Raw genomic sequence first — 23,646 nt, forward strand, 5'->3', positions numbered from 1 at the left:
CAAGTGGTCAAGGCAGATACAATAGTGGCATTTAAGAGGATTTTGTAAATGCACGAGGAAGTGCAATTAATAGAGGGATGTGGATCCTATACTGATAAATGAGGTCAGTTGAATTTGGCAGAAATATTTGACATAAATATTATGGCCCTGAACTCAATTAACTCAAACATTGTGTTCTTGTGCTGTATTATTCTATGTTCTATGTTCAAACCGTTGGGTTGTAAGCTATCCAAGCTGAATGCAAGGCTTTTGTTCCTCTAGTTTGTGTGTAGCCTTATTCTGGCAATGGAGGACACCCAGGACATAGAAGTAGGAATGGCAATGGTTAAAATGGTTAGCAACCAGAAGATCCTATCAGCCTAGGCATATCGAGTGCAAGTGTTCTGTGAAACAGTCGCCGACACCTCCTCATACCTATCCCTTGACCTCACCGATGTAAAGGAGGCCACATCGGGATCACTGAATACAGCACAAGAGGTTAGAGGATGTACAGGTGAATCTCTGTCTCAACTGGAAGGATTGCCAAGGTCCCTGGATGGATACTTGCGTGGGGCTATAAGGACAGGTATTACAGCTCCTGTAGTTGTTGGGGAAGTACCCAAGGAGACGGTTTGGGTGGGGAGAGATTAGTGAATCAAGGAGTTGAGGAGGGAGCAGTCTCGGTGGAAATGGGTGGCAATGGGAAGATGCGACTGGTGGTGGGATCACTTTGGAGGTGGTGGAAATGTCAAGAGAATTATATATGTTCAATACGGAGGCTGGTGGGACGAAAGGCGAGAACCAGAGGAACAACTCTTTAGGTGCAAAATGCTGGAGTAACTCAGTGGGACAGGCAACATATCTGAGTAGAAGGAAAGGGTGATGTATTGGGTTGAGACCCTTCTTCAGTCACGGGAGAGGGAGACAGAGACATGGAAGAGTAAGGTATGAAAGCGAGAGATCAAAGGGGACAGAGGTCAAGGAAAATGTAGAATAGTTAATTTTAACTGGGAGAAGGTGACAGCGAGATAAAGCTAAATTTAATCAGGAGAACAATCAAACAGGTCTACTCTTGTTCTATCTATGGGGAGGGAGAACAAGAGAAGAACTACAGGACACAGGAAACGCGGTAGAGGAATCCATTCAAGGCAGCAGTTTAACTAAAGAAAGGGGACATCTTGGATGTCATAGAATGGAAAGTCATGGGAGCAGATAGACGATAGACAATAGGTGCAGGTGGCCAAAAGGAGTAGGCCATTTGGCCCTTCGAGCCAGCACCGCCATTCAATGTGATCATGGCTGATCATCCCAAATCAGTACCCCGTTCCTGCCTTCTCCCCATATCCCCTGACTCCGCTATTTTTAATGTAGCAGAGATGTAGCAGAGACTTAAATATTGAGTGTAGGAGATATCATCTTTGCAAAAGGAAGCATGGGAAGAGGTGTAGTCCAGATAACTGTGGGGGTTGGTGGGTTTGTATTAGAGGTCAGTCGATAGTCTGTCATGTGATGGAGACAGAGATATCAAGAAAGGGGAGACAGTTGTCAGAGATAGTCCAAGTGAGCAGGGTAGAGGTTAATGGTAAAGTTAATAAAATCAGCGTGTTGCATGGGTGCAGGAGGCAGCCCCGATGGTCATTGAGGTAAAGGCGAAATATTTGGGCGGATAGAGCCAGCGTACCTTTGGAACAAGGACTGTTCGACGTCACCGACAGAAAGGCAGGCGAGTACCCATGGCTGCAGCTTTAACTTGAAGAAAGGCAGCAAAGGAGACGTTTTTGAGGGTGAAGACAAGTTCTGCCAGGTTGAGGAGCGTGTTAGTAGAGGGAAATTGATAGGGTCTCTGTTCAAGGAAGAACGGAGAGCCTTGAGACCTTCCTGGTGTAAAGGGACTGGATGTCAATGGTAAAGGCGAGGCAACAGGGCCCTAAAAATTGAAAGTTATTGAGGAGTTGCAAGGTACCTCGGATGTAGATCGGAAGCTATTGGAAACTGAACAGGAGGGGGGGGGGGGGGCAGGAAATAGGATGGAATCAAGGTATTTGGAGAAGAGTTCGCTGGGAAGGAGCAGGGAGAAACAATGAGGCTGCCAGGCTAGTCCTGACTGTGGATTTTGAGAAGGAGATAGATGTAGGCAGTGCAATGCAGGGAACAAGGTTGGAGGCTGTGGAGACCAAGAAACCAAGAACCAAGAGGGTAGATGGTCAGAGGTGATGAGATCAGTTACATTCTGGGAGATGATGGCCTGGTGTTTGTCTGTGGGGTCGTGGTCAATGGGTGGCTATGAGGAGGTGTCCGAGAGCTGGCGACTGGCCTCACCATGGTTGCAAACAACAGCACCTCCCTTCTCAGCAGGGACACAATGTTCGGATTGTTGCCGAGTGTGCAGAGTGGGTGAGATTGGAGTGAATGGACTTTGCGGAATTCCAAACAAAATGAAAGCTGCTCTCGCATTCAAGAAGTGTGACACCGTCCAGAATGAAATAGCATCCCTAAAATTAACCAAGCCACCTATACTTTCTCCAATGCACCACATCTGTAGTATGCACCATTTACAAAATCCACTGGTTACACGACAAGGCTCCTTTATTAACATTTGCTAAAATTGCAACCACTGCCAAAATAAACAGAGCAAAATCCTGCATCCTACAAATTGGACACAACCTGAAGGAAATTTGTTTTGCCATTACTGGCTCCAAACCAAAATAAAGGGAGTATCTTCATCAGGCAGACAAGAGCATTTAGCAAAATGTTTGGCAAACTAATAAACTTTAACTACAACTATAACAGCAAAGTTGGGGTGAAGTGTGCCAGCTCTTAAAGATCTAACAGAGGTTTCACTGTCAATGAAATGCCCATGCCATTTCATTCAATGATCTGCTCCTACACAAACTCCAGAACTTACAGGGCAAACAAAAATAATCCATACACATTTAGCTAAATATAATCATGGGAGGAGAGAACATGGCTTCAAGTACATGTCTCCTCAGATCCTGGTGAACTTCTACTGCTGCACCATCGAGAGCATCCTTACCAACTGCATCACAGTATGGTATGGCAACTGCTCTGTCTCCGACCGGAAGGCATTGCAGAGGGTGATGAAAATTGCCCAACGCATCACCGTTTCCTCGCTCCCCTCCATTGAGTCTGTCCAAAGCAAGCGTTGTCTGCGGAGGGCGCTCAGCATCGCCAAGGACTGCTCTCACCCCAACCATGGACTGTTTACCCTCCTACCATCCGGGAGGCGCTACAGGTCTCTCCGTTGCCGAACCAGCAGGTCCAGGAACAGCTTCTTCCCGGCGGCTGTCACACTACTCAACAACGTACCTCGGTGACTGCCAATCACCCCCCCCCCCACCCCCCGGACACTTATTATCACTTATTATTATTTATTTAAATCATTTGCTATGTCGCTCTTCCAGGGAGATGCTAAATGCATTTCGTTGTCTCTGTACTGTACACTGACAATGACAATTAAAATTGAATCTGAATCTGAGATGCCAGACCAATGTCCACCAAATCTGTGCTAAATATTTCTGACTGCCTGAAGAAATTAGAGATTTGCTGCCATCTAGTGGACAATGAATTAATAAAAAGAAAAACTGCTCAGGGATAAAATTACAAATGTTTAAGAAGGAACTGCAAATGCTAGAAAATCGAAGGTAGACAAAAATGCTGGAGAAACTCAGCGGGTGAGGCAGCATCTATGGAGCGAAGGAAATAGGCAACGTTTCGAGTCAAAACCCTTCTTCAGTCTTTTTTTAATCCACATAACCAATTTCTAACAATGCAAATTATGTCTCAATCACAACTTGCTTTCTGACCTACATGGAACAGTTCTTGTTCCACAGAACAACCTCCCACCCCTCAACTCTCTCCATTACGTTGATGACTGAATTGGTGCTGCTTTCTGCACTTGTACAGAACTCAAAAATTCTATTACCTTTCTTCCAATTTCCATCCTTCTCAGGGAATATGCTACTTATAAATATTCATAGTACATCCTTGTGCAGATTAATTGAATCAAGCATACACTCGGTTATAACAAGTTAGTATACATGTTGCAGGTGTACCTTTCATTCATTATCATCACACAATTGTGCCTTTAGTACATTATATGTCCACCACGGTTCTTTATCAAGTCTTTGACATGATTTGGCATAGAATCAACCAGTGACAGAGGATTTTTTCATCTTGATACAGCTGAACTATGGCCTCGATGAGCTTCTCTCCGACTACAGCCCTTTTCCTTTCATAATCTCCCTTTGATAATTAACCACAAATTCTCAATCAGATTCAGGTCAGGCGAGTTACCAAGCCAGTCCAAGACGCATATCCCCTACTACTGGAAAAACTGGGTACCATCTTTGATGTGTGACATGATGCAAGGTATTACTAGAATATTCCAGGTACATTTGGAAAAATCTTCAGCATCTCTGACACCATTCTTCTCTGCAATATATTACAGTGAACCCATCTTTCCGAAAACACTGCAGGAGCCAAAACCCCAGAACATCATCTTTTCAGGATGATGAACTGCTCGGTGGCATTTTCTCACCGACTCTTCAAATGATCTCTGAACATGTAGGCTACATTGGCCCCGAACCAGGAAATGGCTGCTAAATAGTCGAGTGATACAATGTGGAAACAGGCCCTTCGGTCCAACTTGCATACACTGGCCAACATGTCCCAGCTACACTAGTACCAGCTGCCAGCATTTGGTCCATATCTCTCCAAACCTGTCCTTTCCATGTACCTGTCTAACTACTTCTGAAATGTTGGGATAGTCCCTGCCTCAACTACCTCCTCTGGCAGCTTGTTCCATAAATCCACCACCCTTGTGTGAAAAAGTTACCCCTCAGATTCCTAGGAAATCCTTTCCCCTTCACCTTAAACCTATGCCCTCTGATCCTCGATTAACCTACTCCTGGCACGAGACTCTGTGCATCTACCCGATCTATTCCTCTCATGATCTTATACACCTCTATAAGATCACCCATCCTCCTGTGCTGCAAAGAATAGAGTCCCAGCCGACAACCTCTGCCTATAGCTCAGACCCTCTAGTCCTGGCAACATCCTCATAAATCTTCTCAGTACCCTTTCCAGCTTGACAACATATTTCCTATAACACGGTGCCCAGAACTGAACACAAAACTCTAAATGTGGCTCAACCAATGTCATATGCAACTGCAACATGACCTCCCATCTTCTATACTCAATACTCTGGCTGATGAAGGCCAATGTCCCAAAAGCCTTTTAGACCACCCGATCCACCTGAGACTCCACCTTTGGGGAGCTATGCACCTGTACTCCTCAATCCCTCTGCTCTACAACACTACCCAGAGCCCTAACATTCACTGTGTAGATCCTGCCCATGTTTAACTTCCCAAAATGCAACACCTCACATTTTTCTGCATTATATTCCATCAACCATTTCTCAGCCCACTTGGCCAATTGATCAAGATCCTGCTGCAATTTTTCACAACCATCTTTACTATCTGCAAAAATACCCACTTTTGTATCATCTGCAAACTATTTTGTCACTGTAGAACACCTTTATCCAGTCTACACATGTCGTACCACATTTATACTTATAAAACTCTGATCTTGGATGTGTGTGTATTGTGCGATGTTCGTGCGCGTTTCATATCTTCTCGAAAATACGATGCGTTAACGTCAGTGTAGACTTGGTAGTCCAAAGGTCCTGTTTCCATGAGAGCAAATTCAGTCTGAGATTCAATTAATTTGTGGAAGATGCTGTCTGGCACCCACAACTATCTTCACTGCATCCCCTGCCACACTGCTTCCTGTCTTGACTCAATTCCACTTGTCTGTTTCTTACTACCTTTGCATTGCATTCCTTTTACCTTAACTCGGGTATACAATAGTCATATTACTTTCCCTCCCCCTCCCCCTCCCCATCCCCACATTTCAGAACAACATATAATAAAGCCATTTGGCCCACATATAATAAAGCCATTAGCCTTCAGATAAATTGTATCCATCCCCACACCCCCATTTATTTCCTGGAAACCTATTCTCTCTCACATGCCCATCAACACTTTCCCAATTCTACTCCAACCCATCTAACCTTGGGGGCAATTTACAGTAGCCAACTAAGCAGGGCTTTGAGCTGCGAGAGAAAACCAAAGAATTTGGAGAAAACCCATACAATCAGATGGAGAACAAAAACTACACAGACAGCTCAGCTGCATTCCTCACGGAACTACTGCATCGCAACCACAGCGACTGGGGTTCGATCTTCGCCTTTTGTGCAAGCTGTGTCAAGTGCCTAGATAGATTTCCACTGGACAGTTTGGTTTCCTCTCACATCTGAATGATATGCGAGTTCGTAGGTTAATTGCCCCGGTGTATTGGTGAGTGATAGAATTTTGGGCTAAGATGATGAGAATGTGAGCAAAATGAGTGCTTGATGGTCAGTGTAGATGGTCAGTGCAGTCCAAAGGTCCTATTTCTATGGTGAATGACTAAATTAATCTATGAGCAAAGGAAGTCAGGATCAAAACCAGATTACTGGAACTATAATGGGCCTGTCCCACTTACGCGACTTTAGGCGACTATGAGGTCGCCATAAGGTCGCCGGAGGTTGCTGAAGTGTCGCCTGCATGGTGGTGAGTAGTTCCCGCATTCTTGTAACTAGTCGCGGCTTCATCTGGTTGGCGCTAATATTTCAGCATGGAGAGTAGCGAGAATTCTCGTGATGCAGGTGCATTGGTAGTGGGTCGCCAGGAGGTCGTAGGTTCTCGTAGGTTGTCACCGGTGCTGACCGGTGATTTTCATTGTCTCATTGGGAAAAAAAAATGTAAACAGTAGTTTTCAAAACCAAGGATAACCGACCGGTAATGTTAAAATCCGCCGAGCTTCACAGCCGTGTATCTCTGGCTTCTTAAAAGTTGTCTCCACTCCTTCTCCCCACCCCTTCTCCCCCCCCCTTTTAAAGAACTTAAGTGACCATTCCAGTACACTGTCCAGTATCTCACTGTGCAAGTGTGGCAGTGCTCTCAATTGTGCCTCAATATGTTCCCCCAATCCATGTTCCACATTCCATTGATTATCTTCCACAACTTCTACCACCTTCAATTGGATTCCACCACCAGACAAATTTTTTCCCTCCTTTCTCTTTTCAACATTCCAAAGTGACCATGCCATCCTTATCTGCCTGATCCACACCAACATCACCATCAACCGCTACCTTTCCATGGCACTTTCCCCGTACAATTATGGGAGATGATAACATTGCCATTTGTACCGTCCGATTTGATGTACGGCATTCAGTGAGGAAACCAGGCAGATTGGCTGCTGGTTTGCAAAACGCCTCCATTTGGTCTGCAGGGAAAACCATGACCTTTCAATGTCTTACATCTATTTCTTTGTCCCGCTCACTCTCTAACCTCAGCTCCAAAAATAGCTTGAGGGACAGTATCTCACTTTTTTCTGGGTATATTGCAGCACTCAGGACTAAATAATGAATTTAATAATTTCAGATAATCATTTTCTTTTATCTCTCTCCACAATGTCCCGTACTTTTCCGTTTCCATTTGTTAAGCAACTGCCTTTTGGCATTCATCTTTATCCACCCTACTTGATATAGCCTCAAAAGAATTCTAATAAACTTGTCAAACACAATTTTCCCTTTCCGAAAACGATGTTTCTAAGTATCCTGTGTTTAAGAAGGAACTGCAGATGCTGGAAAATCGAAGGTAGACAAAAATGCTGGAGAAACTCAGGGGGTGAGGCCGCATTTATGGAGCGAAGGAAATAGGCAACGTTTCGGGTCGAGACCCTTCTTCAGACTGATGTGAGGGTGGGGGGGCGGGAAGAAGAAAGGATCAGGTGGGGACAGTGAGACAGAGGGAGAGCTGAGAAGGGGAGGAGAAAGTAGAGACTACCTGAAATTAGAGAAGTCAATGTTCATACCGCTGGGGTGCAAACCGCTTAGGCCGCATATCTTGTCAACGGAAGAGTGGATATTCAGAGATCAAGACAATTCTGTATTAATCAACATAGGTATAAAGGGGAAGATGCAAGGTGAAGGCCTTGCAGCTGTGCATCAAATATTGTACCTGATTGGATTCACATGTACAGCTTTTCTTCAACTGAAGTAGGGCGAGCCGAGCCAAGACCGGGGAACACCAAGGGTTCATCCCAAGTGATACCAGCAATGTTTTATGAGCCTCTTCTATTCGGCCTAGTTGGTAGAGAGCATCTGCATATAAAATTCGGGAAACCTGGTCTGTTGGGTCCAGCTCTAACAGCAGCAAAGCCAAATAATGGACACCCAGTGCATCTCTGAAAGGAAAAAAAGGAAAATACGTTTGCATTTAATACGTTTTTCTCCTTTAAAATTCATATGCTACATCATTTTTTGTATTGTGTCCTTATATTTACTAACTTGGGTCGAGTTCAGAAGACCAATATTTAGAATGAATATAGGTGTGACTTGCTGTGAGAACACATAAAATCTCACAGAAGGAATTCTGTAACTTTCTTCCGTTAATAGGTAGTAAATAATTAGAACATATTCAATGACCTCTCAGATGGCATGGCTCAATGCTTCATAAACACTACGGTGCTGTCAGTGTTAAGTAGTAATTCCCCAGGAAGCTCTGGTACATACAAAGGCTCTGTATACATATCTCCAGAGACTTAGTGTACTATGTACTTTATTCAAGATCCAATAAACCACTTTTAAATGCCCATTTTGTCTAAATTTTATACTGCAAGGAAAGAAATACAAAGCTAATCTATATTAAGGACTTGGATGAAAGGTCCAAGTATATTGTTGACGATACAAAGGTAGATAAGTTGGAAATTTGTGAGAATGGCATAAAGCCTACAAAGACATATTGGTAAAATAAGTGGGATAAGTAGGTAAGAAATGCAAAATGGAATAAATTAAGAGTTATCCACTATGGAAGGAAGAATAGATCAGTCATACAGCATGGAGCAAGCCCTTTGGCCCAAATCGTCCTTGCGATCAATATGTCCCATTTAACCTAGTCTTTTCCTCTTTCCTTTAATGTATTTCTAAAATATTTTTGGATTCTCCTTAATCCTGTCTTATCACTTGCCTCCTTTTTGCCATCCTGATTTCCTCTTCAGTATGTTCATCAGTTCTCAAAACTCCTCTAGGGAAACATTTGATTCCAGCTGCCTATACTTGGCCCATGCCCCTTTTTTCCCCGACCAGAGCCTCAATTTATCTCGTCATCCAGTCTTCCTTGCTCCCAACCAAAGATCCAGCAGTCCTTGCAAGTGAGACAGAAGTTCACGTGCACCTCCTCTACTGCAAGCGTTCCCAATGCAGGCTCCTGTACATTGGCGAGGCCAAGTGTAGACTCAGTGAGCATTTTGTCGAACTCTTATGCGCTGTCCGCCAAGGCCTACTGGATCTCCCGGTTGCTAACCACTTTAACACCCTTTCCAATAATAGTGCCCCCTCCATTGCCAGAGTGAGGCCACACGAAATGTGGAGAAACAACACCTCATATTTTGCTAAGGTGCCTTACAACCCAACACTCCTATCTAATATCATTAACGTTAGCCTTGCTTCAATTCAGAACTTTAACTTATTGACCAGGTCTGGCCTTATCCATAACCATTTCAAACACAATGGAATTGTGGTCGCTGGTCCTAAAAGACTCACCCACCAACACTTCAGTCACTTGTCCTTCCTAATTTCCAAAGAGTAGGACAGGCTTTACCGTCTCTGAATAGACTGTACCATCAGCAAATTTGACTGCAACACAGACAGTCTCTTCATCCAACAAATTATTATATATGTTGAAAATAACTGAGTTTTAGTATGGACTATTTAGGTATGTTGCAAAGCCTACCTGAAGCGTCGCTGAAAATCTGTCGCTGCGGGTGTGCGCGATTTTGGCGCCGTTTAGAGGGGGGCGGGTTTAAAACGCGATTTTCTCTAGGCTGTTCAAATCGAAGATGTTCAGCCTAGTTAATTATTAACGAAAAATCGCTGGAAGACCCCGTCGCAAAAGCTATTATTAGTTTTAAAGGCCTCGTATAATAATAGTAGTTTAAAAATCAATCTCTAAACCCGCGACCACCAGCAACCGCAGGGTCTCATAAAGCAAACAACTGAAGTTAGGTTGTATATTTTTACATTAAAAAGGGCTTCTTAAGATCCCTTTATACAAAGTTTAATATTGCGAGTAGCTCATTTTGGGCCCATTATATCCCGCAGTATTTTTCTGGGCATTTGAGGGCACAAATCTACCGCAATGTGAACGTTCTAAACCAGCGCGTTCCACAGGGACCCACTGGAAAGCCGATTTAAAATGGGCATTTATTTACAGCAATTGAACACTGAATTCCTTCCATTTGGCCTATAAATTAATGTAAATTAGATTTAAAAATCATGTTTTATTGTGAATTATTTGTGAATATTATTTGGACATTTAGGCTATTTAAAAATGTTAATCATTTATTAAGAAATGGATAGATGTTTAGATCTAGTAATTGAAGTCTGAAATTAGCTACAATTAGGTAACTAACTAATTATATGCTTTAATTTCAGGTCATCCAAGTAAGATTATTTTATGGTACACAAAATTGCTGGGGAAACTCAGCGGGTGCAGCAGCATCTATGGAGCGAAGGAAATAGGCGACGTTTCGGGCCGAAACCCTTCTTCAGACTGATGGGGGGTGGGGGGGGGGGGGGGGGGGGGGGAAAGAAAGAAGGAAAAGGGGAGGAGGAGGAGCCCGAGGGCGGGCGGATGGGAGGGGGGGAGGAGACAGCTAGAGGGTTAAGGAAGGGGAGGAGACAGCAAGGGCTAGCCAAATTGGGAGAATTCAATGTTAATGCCATAAGGACGCAAGGTCCCCAGACGGAATATGAGGTGCTGTTCCTCCAATTTCCGCTGTTGCTCACTCTGGCAATGGAGGAGACCCAGGACAGAGAGGTCGGATTGGGAATGGGAGGGGGAGTTGAAGTGCTGAGCCACCGGGAGGTCAGGTAGGTTATTGCGGACTGAGCGGAGGTGTTCGGCGAAACGATCGCCCAACCTACGCTTGGTCTCACCGATGTAAATCAGCTGACATCTAGAGCAGCGGATGCAGTAGATGAGGTTGGAGGAGATACAGGTGAACCTTTGTCGCACCTGGAACGACTGCTTGGGACCTTGAATGGAGTCGAGGGGGGAGGTGAAGGGACAGGTGTTGCATTTCTTGCGGTTGCAACGGAAAGTGCCCGGGGAGGGGGGGGGTGCTTCTCGATACCACAGCCACATTTGCTTCTACTCCACTAAGATTATTTTATATTTGTTTCAGAATGCTTCAATCTATGATAACTGAAAATTTCATTCAGTTCTCTTAATTTTTAAGAAAGTGATGGGCTTTTGACTGTTCACGATCACAGCTTTTTTGTTATGCCCATAGAAAATCAATAGGGAACAAGATGCTCATTTCCGAGTATGAAAATGGCCATAACTTTTTAAATACTTGAGATATGAAAGTGAATTAGGTGTCAAATTAAACTTATTTTTATGCTTTATCTGATGGGATAAATTGCAGACTTAATTTTTAAAATCTCAACATTTTGTAACATTGCTAGACTATTGTGGCACCACAGTAGTTATTGACTGCCAATCCAAAATTGACCCATGAACTCCAATTTGGACTTTTATTAGCCATTCTGCTATCCATGGTAATATGCAATGTTTTCCCCCAAATCATCCACCCTACCTTCTGTAGTAACCTGGCGAATCCTTTAGTCAAAAGAAAAGGCAATATGAAGATAAAGAGCTCAGGACTGACAGCGACAAACTGTTTAGTTTTGCTGCCTCACAGCTTTGGATTTAATCTTGAGTTCCAGTGCTATCTATGTAGAGTTTGCATGTTGTCCGTGTGACCATGTCACTTTTTCCTAGATTCTATTTTCCTCCCTTATGCCAAAAATATACTGTCTGTTAATTTAGTTGCCCATTATAAATTGCCCTTAACGTAGATGGATTGCAGAAGAATTGTTACAGAGAAGGCAGGGCAGTTGATGGAGATTGGAGACGAAAAATACGACAAATGCAGTTAGGTGTTTGAATGTTAGGCTGGATATAATTGGGCTGAATGATGTTTCCACGCTGTATGATTAAAGAAGCAAAACATGGTTTATTGGTCAGCTGTGATCCCTGCCATTTTACATATTTTGAGAACATAGACTATCTACTGGAAAAACAATACACACACTCTCTGCAAATGTTCCAAATTCACTGGAAGATAAAAGCAGTGAGTAGTGTTCATTCCCAGGCTAACATCCTCAGCAACTAAGCCCTAGCCAGCATGCCCATCACCAGCTCTTGAAACTATTCTGAATTCCATTCTGAGCTCTTTTATCTATTCCCATCCTTGCTGGTCTGATTGACCATTCAGGACCCACAAAACGAATGTAGATTTGGACATCCTCAATTGCAAGGGACTACTCAAGAAACAGAACCTTTTTAATAGTGTGACATCTAAAGTTTTTCCTATTAGACACTCAGGTTAAGTGTAAATCCCAAGGGCGTACGCACCTTGTGCGTGTGGTTGTCCATCCAGCTGCTTCATGCAACCGTGAGGGGATGTGCAGGAATGGTTCTTCATGTGGCTGACGCGCAAGGACCAGTCAAGTGAAGCGGGATGATGGTGTTCTGGGAAGGTCATTGTCAGAGCCCCTCTTGATCTTGAAATTCAGGATTACATTTAGATAACTTGGCGAAGTCAGATTACCAAGTGTAACCTCACAACAGAGATGGTAGTCAGGACCTTTTATCCCCAGGAAACATCCAACACAAGAGGGCACATCTATAAAGTGGGTGGGGGAAGTTTCATGGGGATGTGTGTGGCAAATGTTTCCTTTACACAGAGTGGTGGGGGTCTGGAATGCATTGCCAAGGGTGGTGATGGAGGCAAAAATGTTGGCAATTATGAAGCTTTTAGATGGGCACATGGAAATGCAAGAAAGAGAAATATGGATCAATGTACAGCCAGAAGATATCGGTTTACCTTGGATACATGCAGAAATCTTTAATTTCTCTCACATTTACTTCCAGGTCACTGCTTCCGAGTCTTGATGTATCCTACCTCCCCTCCTCTTCCCATTTCAATCTTTCTCATCTGCTCTTCACCATCTGTCATCCCACTATAGATTCACATTTGCTGAGGTATGCTTTATTAATGACAGTACCTAGTTTAGCGTGGAAGGATCCCTGTTCTTTTTCTTTGTTAAGCGTACAGTTTAATGTTCCTAGTGCTCCCACGATTTGACAGGCCAGCCTGCTGTGAATTTTCTGATGTCTTGAGTCTGGTTGTATTTGGCCTTCTTTTTGTCACACGTCTATCTCGTGTTCGTATTTCTACGAGTATATCTCTCCCTTCTCTCGTGGTTTAAGATGTTATTCTGTGAGATTGCATGGGTTTCTTCCTGGATTCTTGTAGCACATATTGTGTGATACTCTCAACTAGACTGAACCTCAACTAGACTGAATTAAAGAGTGAAATTCCCTTATTTTACTTCGGAGTCACCTGAATGACTACGTGAAGAACCCCGCCAGGACGCATGCGTGTCATATATCGCTACACGCATTGCAACGAGTCACAGCAGGGGGAACGACGTTCCCCTTAGCGGCAGAATTTGAAAGCCGGGAACAGCAGGTAAGGAGACTCTGCGTTCTTTCCATTTACTTCACAGGTGGAGGCATGGACAGATCCACAAGAAACAAGAAGGCTGCGAAAAAGCTGGCGGGGGAAGAACCGCGGAGTTGCGGGCAGCCAACAGCGGCCAACGGCACACCAATCTCCCGTAATGGGAACAGCTGTGCCCGACTTCGCTCCCACACCGGCCACGGCCGGGCGGTAAAGTGAAGCAAAAAACTAACAGAGTCGTTGACCCCGATGAGTCCGACTTTGAACAGCCGCGAGCGGCCAGTGCCCGTGAACATTGGAGCCGGTTGGAGCGGCTTCAGCAGCAGCCGCGAGCAGCCAGTGCCTGTGAGCATTGGGGCCGGTTGGAGCGGCTTCAGGAGCAGCCGCGAGCGACCAGTGCCCGTGAGCATTGGAGCCGGTTGGAGCGGCTTGAGGAGCAGGAGCAGCCGCGAGCGGCCAGTGCCCGAGAGCATTGGAGCCGGTTATATAATAACCATATAACAATTACAGCACGGAAACAGGCCATCTCGACCCCTCTAGTCCGTGCCGAACACATAATCTCCCCTAGTCCCATATACCTGCGCTCAGACCATAACCCTCCATTCCTTTCCCATCCATATAACTATCCAATTTATTTTTAAATGATAAAAACGAACCTGCCTCCACCACCTTCACTGGAAGCTCATTCCACACAGCTACCACTCTCTGAGTAAAGAAGTTCCCCCTCATGTTACCCCTGGGGTTGGAGCGGCTTGAGGAACAGGAGCAGCCGCGAGTGGCCAGTGCCCGAGCATTGGAGCCAGTTGGAGCGGCTGTTGGAGCAAATACTCCAAAGTGGCAGGCTCCAGGAAATGGAGACTAGTCACAGTGGGCAGCTAGTAAGTCCTACAGCAGCACCTCTTGTAGGGCTGCACAGTGTTTCTCCCTCATCAGAGGGGAGTACGGGGGGGTCAATTCTGGGCTGACCCTGAAGAGGGGTGTGCAGAACATACCTCTAGTGTGCATGGGGTGCAAGAAAACCTATTGGATATGATGTCCCAGTTCATTCAACCCGACCAAACTGGCGAAAACCTGGAGCCTAAAATAGCTGCAAGTATCGACTACATGTCATTCAACCAGCTACAAGGACAGGCATTATTGGACACCACAGCAAGACACTTACCACCAGGGAACTGCAAATCACTGAATGTTCCCAGTGTCAACCAGTGTATTTGGAAACATGTCGGAGCCATCCAACCGGCTTTAGACCCCAAATTTGCAGGCCTGTGCAAACCTGGAACCTCCAAACCACCAATATTACTATTTGGAGGTGACTTATCCAAACAGGTAAAAGAACTTGACGAAGCGGCTAAAACCCTGGGGCTCATTAAAGCAACGTCCAAAAACTACTTCGGCCAGAAACAGCACCCCTACGCACCCACCAGTCGGCCAAGACAAACTGGTGAAAGCTCGAAGGCCAGGAACACTCAACATCGGTCTTTTTTAGGCCATGGCCCAGACCGGCCTTCCTGGAAAATGCGCAAACCCTCAACACCGATCCAACTACAGATCCAGACACCGGCGCCTCAACGTCCACGGAGGATGCCGAAAAAGTAACAAACCTACCACTAGTAACCATGGAGGTAGGTGGGTCTGGTTCCTTACAAATTGAAGGGAGCATGGAGGTTGGTGGGAGATTACAATTCTATCTGGATGCATGGAATAAGTTAACTACCGACACATATTTTAAGCAGTATAGGGTTATACCATAGAATTTATACAAAAACATAACCCTCCAGTTCAGCATGTACCGAACCGAATGTTCGTGCTTACAGGCAAAGAAAAATCAAAAACACATGCTGAACTACAGCGGCTTTATAAAAAAAGGAGTAATTGAGAAAACCCAACACGAATCACAGGAATTCGTGTCCAAAATCTTTATCATAAACAAGAAAGATGGTGGTTGCCGCATCATCATAGATTTTACTAATTTGAATACTTTCGTACAATATGTTCATTTCAAGATGGAAACCTTTGTTACTGCTAAGCAATTGATTTCCAAAGGTTACTACATGGCAAGCATCGATTTAAAAGATGCTTACTATACAGTACCCATAAGAGTTGACCACAGATGTTATTTAACACAATGGATTATCTGGGGTTCACCATTAACTCAGTTCACATGTCAGTGACTTTGCCGAAAGAAAAGGTTACAGCCTTAATAGAGGTTTGCAGCAAAATCATTGACATCACTAAACCATCCATCAGACTGGTAGCAAGAATAATTGGCAAAATAGTGGCTGCGTTTCCAGCCACACAATTCGGACCTTTACATTTTCAAAATTTACAGAGGGCTAAAATACGAGCACTCAAAATTAATGGTGGTCATTTTGACTGACCAATGAAGCTACCAACAGAGGCCATAATGGAACTAAAATGGTGGGAAGATAACATTAGGCATTGTTCCAATCCAATCATTATCAGCAACCCATCTATGGTACTACAAACTGATGCCAGTGCACTTGGTTGGGGTGCTACCAATTCCATCTCCAGCTGTGGAGGGAGACGGAATGCACAGGAGGCATCATTATTACAAACACTGGGCATAAACTACCTGGAAATGTTAAGTGCATTCCATGGCCTTAAGTCATATTGTTCTGGGTTATATCACCAGCATGTTAGACTACAAATTGACAACACCACCGTGGTAGCATATATCAACCATATGGGTGGAAACAAATCGATATCATGTGACAATCTGGCCAAAACAATTTGGCAATGGTGTATCCAGAGAGATATTTGGATATCAGCTACCTACTTACCAGGTAAACTAAATTTAGTGGCAGACACCAGGTCACGCAAATTCAATGAAAACACTGAATGGATGTTGGATAAAAATGTATTTGCTGAAATTACAGCACGGTATGGAACACCAGATATCGATCTATTCGCATCCAGGCTCAATCACCAGTTATCGAATTATGTTTCATGAGAACCAGATCCTGGGGCAGCGGCAACAGATGCATTTTCGCTGCATTGGGGGAAATTGTTTATTTATGCATTCCCTCCTTTCTGCCTCATCAGTCGGGTATTAAGGAAAATACAGCAAGACTCTGCGTCTGGTATTTTGATAGTACCCGATTGGCCTACTCAACCATGGTTCCCGGTGATACTCGACATGGTATTAGAACCATGCATCACCATCCATCATAGACCTAATTTACTGGTTCATCCCGTAACAAGGGAAAGTCATAATTATACAAACCTATTAATTTGTAGAGTTTGAAAGCACCTCTACTACACCTGGGACTGACGGACCGAACAGTGGATATTATTTCAGCGGCCCACAGACAGTCCACCAAAAAACAGTACTTGGTGTACATCAAGAAATGGGAAATGTACTGTCACAACAATAACATCACCCACAGATCTATGAACATCCCGTCTGTTCTGGAATTCCTGGCAAGCCTCCATTACGATGAGGGGCTCAGTTATAGTGCCATCAACTGCGCCAGAAGTGCTCTGTCAACATACCTGTGGCAAGGAACAGAGCGGCATTCTGTTGGGACACACCCCCTGGTAACCAAACTCATGAGGGGCATTTTAATGTTAATCCCCCAAGAACCAGGTACTCCCAAATATGGGATGTGAGCATTGTACTGACCATGTTAAGAAACTGGTCTCCAGCTACAGCTCTGTCCCTACAGAAACTGACTATGAAAACAGTCATGCTGATGGCCTTGGTCACGGCACAAAGGGTCCAGTCGCTACAGAAACTAAGGCTGGACAACATGACTATTTAATCTGGAAATTTAACTTTTCGCATCAATGAATTAGTCAAACAGAACAGACAGGGGTCAGCAGGCCTAAAAATAGAATTCAGGGCCTACCCGACAGATGATCGTCTCTGTATTGTAACACACTTACTATTATATATGGAGTATACTAAGATCATCAGAGGCAAAGAAATGGCACTTTTAATCAGCTACAAACAGCCACACAAAAAAGTGACAGTCCAGACCATCTCGAGATGTCTAAAACAGGTCCTAATAAAGGCTGGAGTAGACACTAACATTTTAAAATCTCATTCCACCAGGGCTGCAGCTACATCGGCAGCTATGAAGTTGGATGTTCCTATGGATCAAATCCTCAAGACAGCAGGATGGTCAACGGAGAAATCTTTCCAACGATTTTATAACAAACCAGTCATTGAACCTGGAACATTTGCAGAAACTATTTTAAGTTCTGTAATATAATTTTACCCCATAAATAGGGGCTATAATTTGGTGTTAATAAATTTATTGTTGGTTTTTCAATATCGTATTGATGTCTAATGATGTTAACACTATTCTCCCCATAATCAAGGCAGATGTGATGCATGGACTCGTTTCCACGGCATGAAATCACTAGGCTTTAAAATCTTCATGTAGTCACTCACGTGACTCCGAAGTAAAATAGTAAGATTAAACGAGAACTTACCAGTTTGAAGTTTGATCGTTATTTTATGAGGAGTAACGTTGAGGGAATACATGCCCTCCGCTCCCACCCTTGATCATATACTCAACTGGTATCTCTTCTCTAATCTTACTATGTTTAGTCATTACAGTTATCTGTGATTTCACACCGCTGCTTTGAAGAATGACACACATGCATCCTGGCGGGGTTCTTCACGTATTCCCTCAACGTTACTCCTCATAAAATAACGATCAAACTTCAAACTGGTAAGTTCTCGTTTAATCTTACTATTTCTCATCTCTTTGCAACCACCTCTGCATGTCTCATGTCACCCTTCATCCAATACTATCAGTACATGTACTGCTTCCCATTTATCCACCCTATTTTATTACCACCTCATTGGAAAAACTGTCTTTTTTTTTTTTTTTTTTAAAAGCATGGCCACCCTTCTTGAGTTGTTTTCTAAATGCTTTGCCAAGACTTTTTTAATAATGGGTTCCCACATTATCTCAATAAATACCAGACTAACTAGCCTACGATCACCTACTTTCCATCTCCCTACGTTCCTGAATAATTTATTACATTTAGTGTTTCAATCCCCTGGAACCTCTCTTAATTTATGTACAGTAATTTGGCAATTACAAATAATGCATTCGCCATCGAGATACAGATCATCAAGATAGGAAAGTAGACAAAAATGCTGGAAAAACTCAGCGGGTGAGGTAGTATCTATGGAGCGAAGAAAATAGGCGACGTTTTGGGTCAAGACCCTTCTTCAGACTGATGTGAGGGTGGGGGGCGAAAATAAGAAAGGAAGAGGCGGAGACAGTGGGCTGAGGGAGAGCTGGGAAGGGGAGGAGAAAGCAGGGACTACCTGAAATTGGAGAAGTCAATGTTCATACCGCTGGGGTGTAAACTGCCCAAGCGAAATATGAGGTGCTGCTCCTCCAATTTATGGTGGGCCTCACTCTGGCCATGGAGGAGGCCGAGGACAGAAAGGTCGGATACGGAATGGGAGGGGGAGTTGAAGTGCTGAGCCACCGGGAGATCAGGTTGGTTATTGCGAACCGAGCGGAGGTGTTGGGTGAAGCGATCGCCAAGCCTACACTTGGTCTCACCGATGTAGAGCAGCTGACACCTAAAGCAGCGGATGCAATAGATGGGGTTGGAGGAGGTGCAGGTAGACCTCTGCCGCACCTGGAAAGGCTGCTTGGGTCCTTGAATGGAGTCAAGGGGGGAGGTAAAGCGACAAATGTAGCATTTCCTGCGTCGCAAGGTAAAGTGCCTGGGGAGGGGGTGGTTTGGATGGAAAGGGACGAATTGACCAGGGAGTTACGAAGGGAGCAGTCTCTGCGGAAAACAGACAGGGGAGGAGATGGGAAGATGTGGCCGGCTGTGGGATCCTGTTGGAGGTGGCGAAAATGTCGGAGGTTATTTGTTGCATGTTGCATGGCTGGTAGGATGGAAGGTGAGGACAAGAGGGACTTTGCCCTTGTTACAAGTGGGGGGGGGGGGGGTGGGGAGTGAGAGCAGAGTCACGGTGTATAGAAGAGACCCTCATCTATAGTAGAAGTGGGGAATGAAGACATCTCCAATGCCCTGGTGTGGAACATCTCATCCTGGGAGCAGATGTGGCGTAGACGGAAGAATTGGGAGTAGGGGATGGAGTCCTTACAGGAAGCAGGGTGGGAAGGTGTAGTCCAGATAGCCATGGGAGTCAGTGGGTTTATTGTAGATGCCGGTCAGTAGTCTATCCCCTGCGATGGAGATAGTGAGGTCTAGAAATGGTAAGGAAATGTCGGAAATGGTCCAGGTGTATTTGAGTGCCGGATGGAAGTTAGTGGTGAAATGAATTAAGTCAGTGATTTGTGTATGGGTGCAGGGGGTAACACCAATGCAGTTGTTGACATAGCGGAGGTAGAGTTCGGGATACCTCGAACAAAGATAGGAAATGCAACTTTAGTATGGTTAAAGCATTTCGATAAAGCACTATATAGGTCTGAAGAAAGGTCTCGACCGGAAACTTTACCCATTCCTTCTCTCCAGAGATGCTGCCTGTTCCGCTGAGTTACTCTAGCATTTAGCGTCTACCTACCATAATAGATCGTCGCTGGTGGATTTGAAAGCAACATTGACGAGGAGTCAGTTAGAAAAAAGACTCAGGGATGAAGTCATTTTTGGATTGGAAAGCAAATGCCAGTAAAGGTCATAAATATTTTAATTAAACGATTTTACCTAAGTAATCTTAACGTGTCAAATCATGCCCAGAAGTATTCTGAACTTCCACCACAATAAGTTAATTTCTAAAATAAATCAAATTGGCCGTTGCTGGTTTTAATGTGTGTGTTTGCTTCAATTAAGGACTTACCTTTCTTTGTTGGAACAAGCGTGGGCTGTCGTCTCTACCGCCTTCCTGCGGAGTCTGGTGCCGGAGGCTGGATTGCACAGCTTCTTCCGCACCATCTTCTCTCCCTCCTCCTGAAGCACCTTGTACAAGAGACCTCGTTGGTTCCACGGCACGTAGGCCTTGACGAAGAACGCGGTCTCGTTCAGCCGCAACCGGCTCGCAGTGATGTAGTCTAACGCCGCGAGGTAGGGCTTGCCGTCCATTAGCCTCAACAGGCCGCGGCCGCACATGGCCCGGACGCAAGTGTCGGGATGCGGCAACTCGTGCTCCACGATGGCCTGGCAGTCGGCGAGAGCCAGAGCCCGCTCGCCGGCGTGTAGGTGGCAGATGGCGCGGAGTGCCAGCACGGTGAGGGGATAGGAGGAGCCCCGCTCGGCAGTGGCCAGGCTCTGGCAGAGTGCCAGCGAGCCGCGGACATCGCCAGTCAGCAGCCGGCAGTCGGCCAGGCGGATCCGCGTGTCCCGGCCGGCCTGGGTGTCCAGCTGCATCTGCAGCTGCAGGGCGTCGAGGACGGGTAGCAAGAGGTCGGAGCCGGTGTCCGACCGGAGGTCCGGCCTGCGGCGCACCGTCTCCCGGTACTCGGCCAGTTGGGCTTCGATGAAGCGCTTGACCTGCTGGAGGAGGGCGGCGGCGGCTGGCGGGGAGAAGAGCCGCTCCAGGTGTTTCCTGGCGAGCACCGGGTCCTTCTCGAAGGCCGAGGCCAGGTTACCAATGACCTGCCCCTGGCGACTGCCCATGGCGAACTGGGCGGCGGCCCGGCTGACCAGGCCGGAGGTGCGGTACCGAGGGCTGGAGTCGGCGAGGCCGGGCGGCGGCCCCTCACTTCCCGCGCTCTCCACCACCGGCAGCTCCGCCATCTGTCGCGCTGCGCACGCGCTGTCCACATGACTGTCGCGAGGCCGCGCTGCGCACGCGCTGTCCTCGCCCCTCGCGCCTGCAGAGGCCGTTATGGCCGCGAGGAAGCGGCGGCAGTCGCCCAGCAACGGGCCGTGAGCGCGCTCCCGCTCCTGGTCCCGATCCCGCAGCGACAGGTAGCGGTTGAAGGCGCCGACGATGCGCGGCACCTCGTGCTTCTGCCGGCTCTTCACGAACGCCACCGTCTCTTCCTGGCGCTTGGCGAAGGCCTGCATGTAGTCGACGACGCCGTTGCCCGAATGGCCGTCGGACAAGATCCAGGCCAGCGCCCTGGTCAGCAGCAGGCCCAGCGAATGGCGCGGGTGCGCGTTGAGCAGGGCGTTGCAGCGGCTCACCGCCTCGTCGTGCTGCCCGCTCCGCAGTAGCGCCTCCACTCTCAGCACCGACGCCACCAGGTTGCCGGGTTCCAACTGCAGGAGGAAGCCGGCGGCCACCCCGGCGCTGACGGGAACCTCACTGTCCGCTGTGCACCCGGCCCGGGGCGGGACCCAAGTGTGTCCAGCGCACCAGCTCTCCAGCACGGCTATGATGCTGCCAAGGCCGGCATCCCCCAGGCGCCGCAGGTGATGGACAGTCGCCTCGGCGGCCCGCCCGAAAACTGCCGTGTAACAGGCGACGGCCGTGGAGGCATCGCCGCCCGCCAGATACCTGTCCCCATCGGCGAACATTCGTCCGGGCAGCTCCTGTTCATCATCCCGATTCCCGGCTGGCATCGCCCACGGTCGAGCCACCACAACACCGGCTGGAAAAGAAACATGGAAACTCTGCAGGTTACATCCATCTAACGTCGACGCTTCGGGTCAACCTAACTCGACGACTTCCCACTAAGATTGGCAAAGGTAATCTACATGCTGCTTGTCTCGACCATTTTCTTAACAGTAACATTAGAGAAATTGGTCTTGCGTTGGGTCTAATTTCACCCTCAGTTTGAGTAGTTATGGGTACTGTCTAGAGCTGGCCAACTACACACAGAAGTGAGATTGCCATCGTTTTCACAACTTGATTCAGCAGTTTAGAAATTATGTGATGAGGCCTTAATCCGAATGCCCAAGGACGTCACAACACCCGCTTTCTTGGTGCGGTTAGTGTTGAGGGATGTCAAATATTCCGAAAACGCTGTGTAGAACAACAATTAGGATCTTGGGTGAAGGGAAAAGGTCTCTGTATTGGATTTTTAACGTAGGGAGGAGGCTGTTTATTTGGAGCTAAGTTACAGGTTGGATGTGTAGGAAGGAATTGCAGATGCTGGTTTAAGCCAAAGATAGACAAAAAGCTGGAGAGGCAGCATCTCTGGAGAGAAAGAATAGGGTGATTTCACGAAAGGTCACTGGAGCGTAAATCCCCACTCACGTGACCGACATTTTTAACTGGGGGACAAGCGTCACTTCCGGTACATGTTAGTGGATGGGAAAACGCGCACTTTCACACCCGTTAAAAACATCGAAAACGGCCAGTATATCGGCAATTAAGTGAGCCAGTCGGGGTGACCGTGAGGCACAGCTACCTAAATTTACAGTCCAAAAAAAAGATAGAAACTAAGGTAAATACAAGAGGGAGCTGAAGGTGTAAAAAAGGCGGAAGTGCTAGCGGACTTTTTTCTTGGAGATTTAAAGATCCAAAATATCGGGAATTATCGCGTTTGCTCGCTGCATTTCATCAAAAGTGGCATTATTGACTTTTTATCTTTATTCATTTGTTATATGAAAAGTATTAAAAGTTAGAAACCCGTCAGTAAAATTGCAAAATCGCCCATTGTTCTCGGGTGGGTTTTAACATGCAAAATGAAAATGCTTCTGAAGCTCCATTTACCATTTAAATAATCGTAAGCTTGCATCTCAGTAACATTTATTTCAAAACGCATTGATAGTTTACGATTATTTAAATGGTAAATGGAGCTTCAGAAGCGTGTTCATTTTGCATGTTAAAACCCACCCGAGAACCATGGGCGATTTTGCAATTTTACTGACGGGTTTCTAACTTTTAATACTTTTCATATAACAAATGAATAAAGATAAAAAGTCAATAATGCCACTTTTGATGAAATGCAGCGAGCAAACGCGATAATTCCCGATATTTTGGATCTTTAAATCTCCAAGAAAAAAGTCCGCTAGCACTTCCGCCTTTTTTACACCTTCAGCTCGCTCTTGTATTTACCTTAGTTTCTATCTTTTTTTTGGACTGTAAATTTAGGTAGCTGTGCCTCACGGTCACCCCGACCGGCTCACTTAATTGCAGCTCAAAAACTGGCCGTTTTC

General features: G+C 45.9%; 1 protein-coding gene across 1 annotated transcript in view; it reads right to left on the reverse strand.

Annotated features, from left to right (window-relative positions):
* Positions 1-22,128, reverse strand: part of ttc34 (tetratricopeptide repeat domain 34) — a 119,597-nt gene extending 97,469 nt beyond the window's left edge. The window contains exons 1-2 of the mRNA XM_033048579.1: positions 20,438-22,128; positions 8,064-8,289 (exon numbers count right to left, since the gene is read on the reverse strand). Coding sequence (XP_032904470.1) covers positions 8,064-8,289; positions 20,438-22,104 — 1,893 coding nt within the window. The 5' untranslated portion in view covers positions 22,105-22,128. The remainder of the gene's footprint in view (positions 1-8,063; positions 8,290-20,437) is intronic.
* Between the last annotated feature and the right edge of the window lie 1,518 nt (positions 22,129-23,646).

This window comes from Amblyraja radiata, chromosome 31 (assembly GCF_010909765.2).
Source record: "Amblyraja radiata isolate CabotCenter1 chromosome 31, sAmbRad1.1.pri, whole genome shotgun sequence".
Lineage (NCBI taxonomy): Eukaryota > Metazoa > Chordata > Chondrichthyes > Rajiformes > Rajidae > Amblyraja > Amblyraja radiata.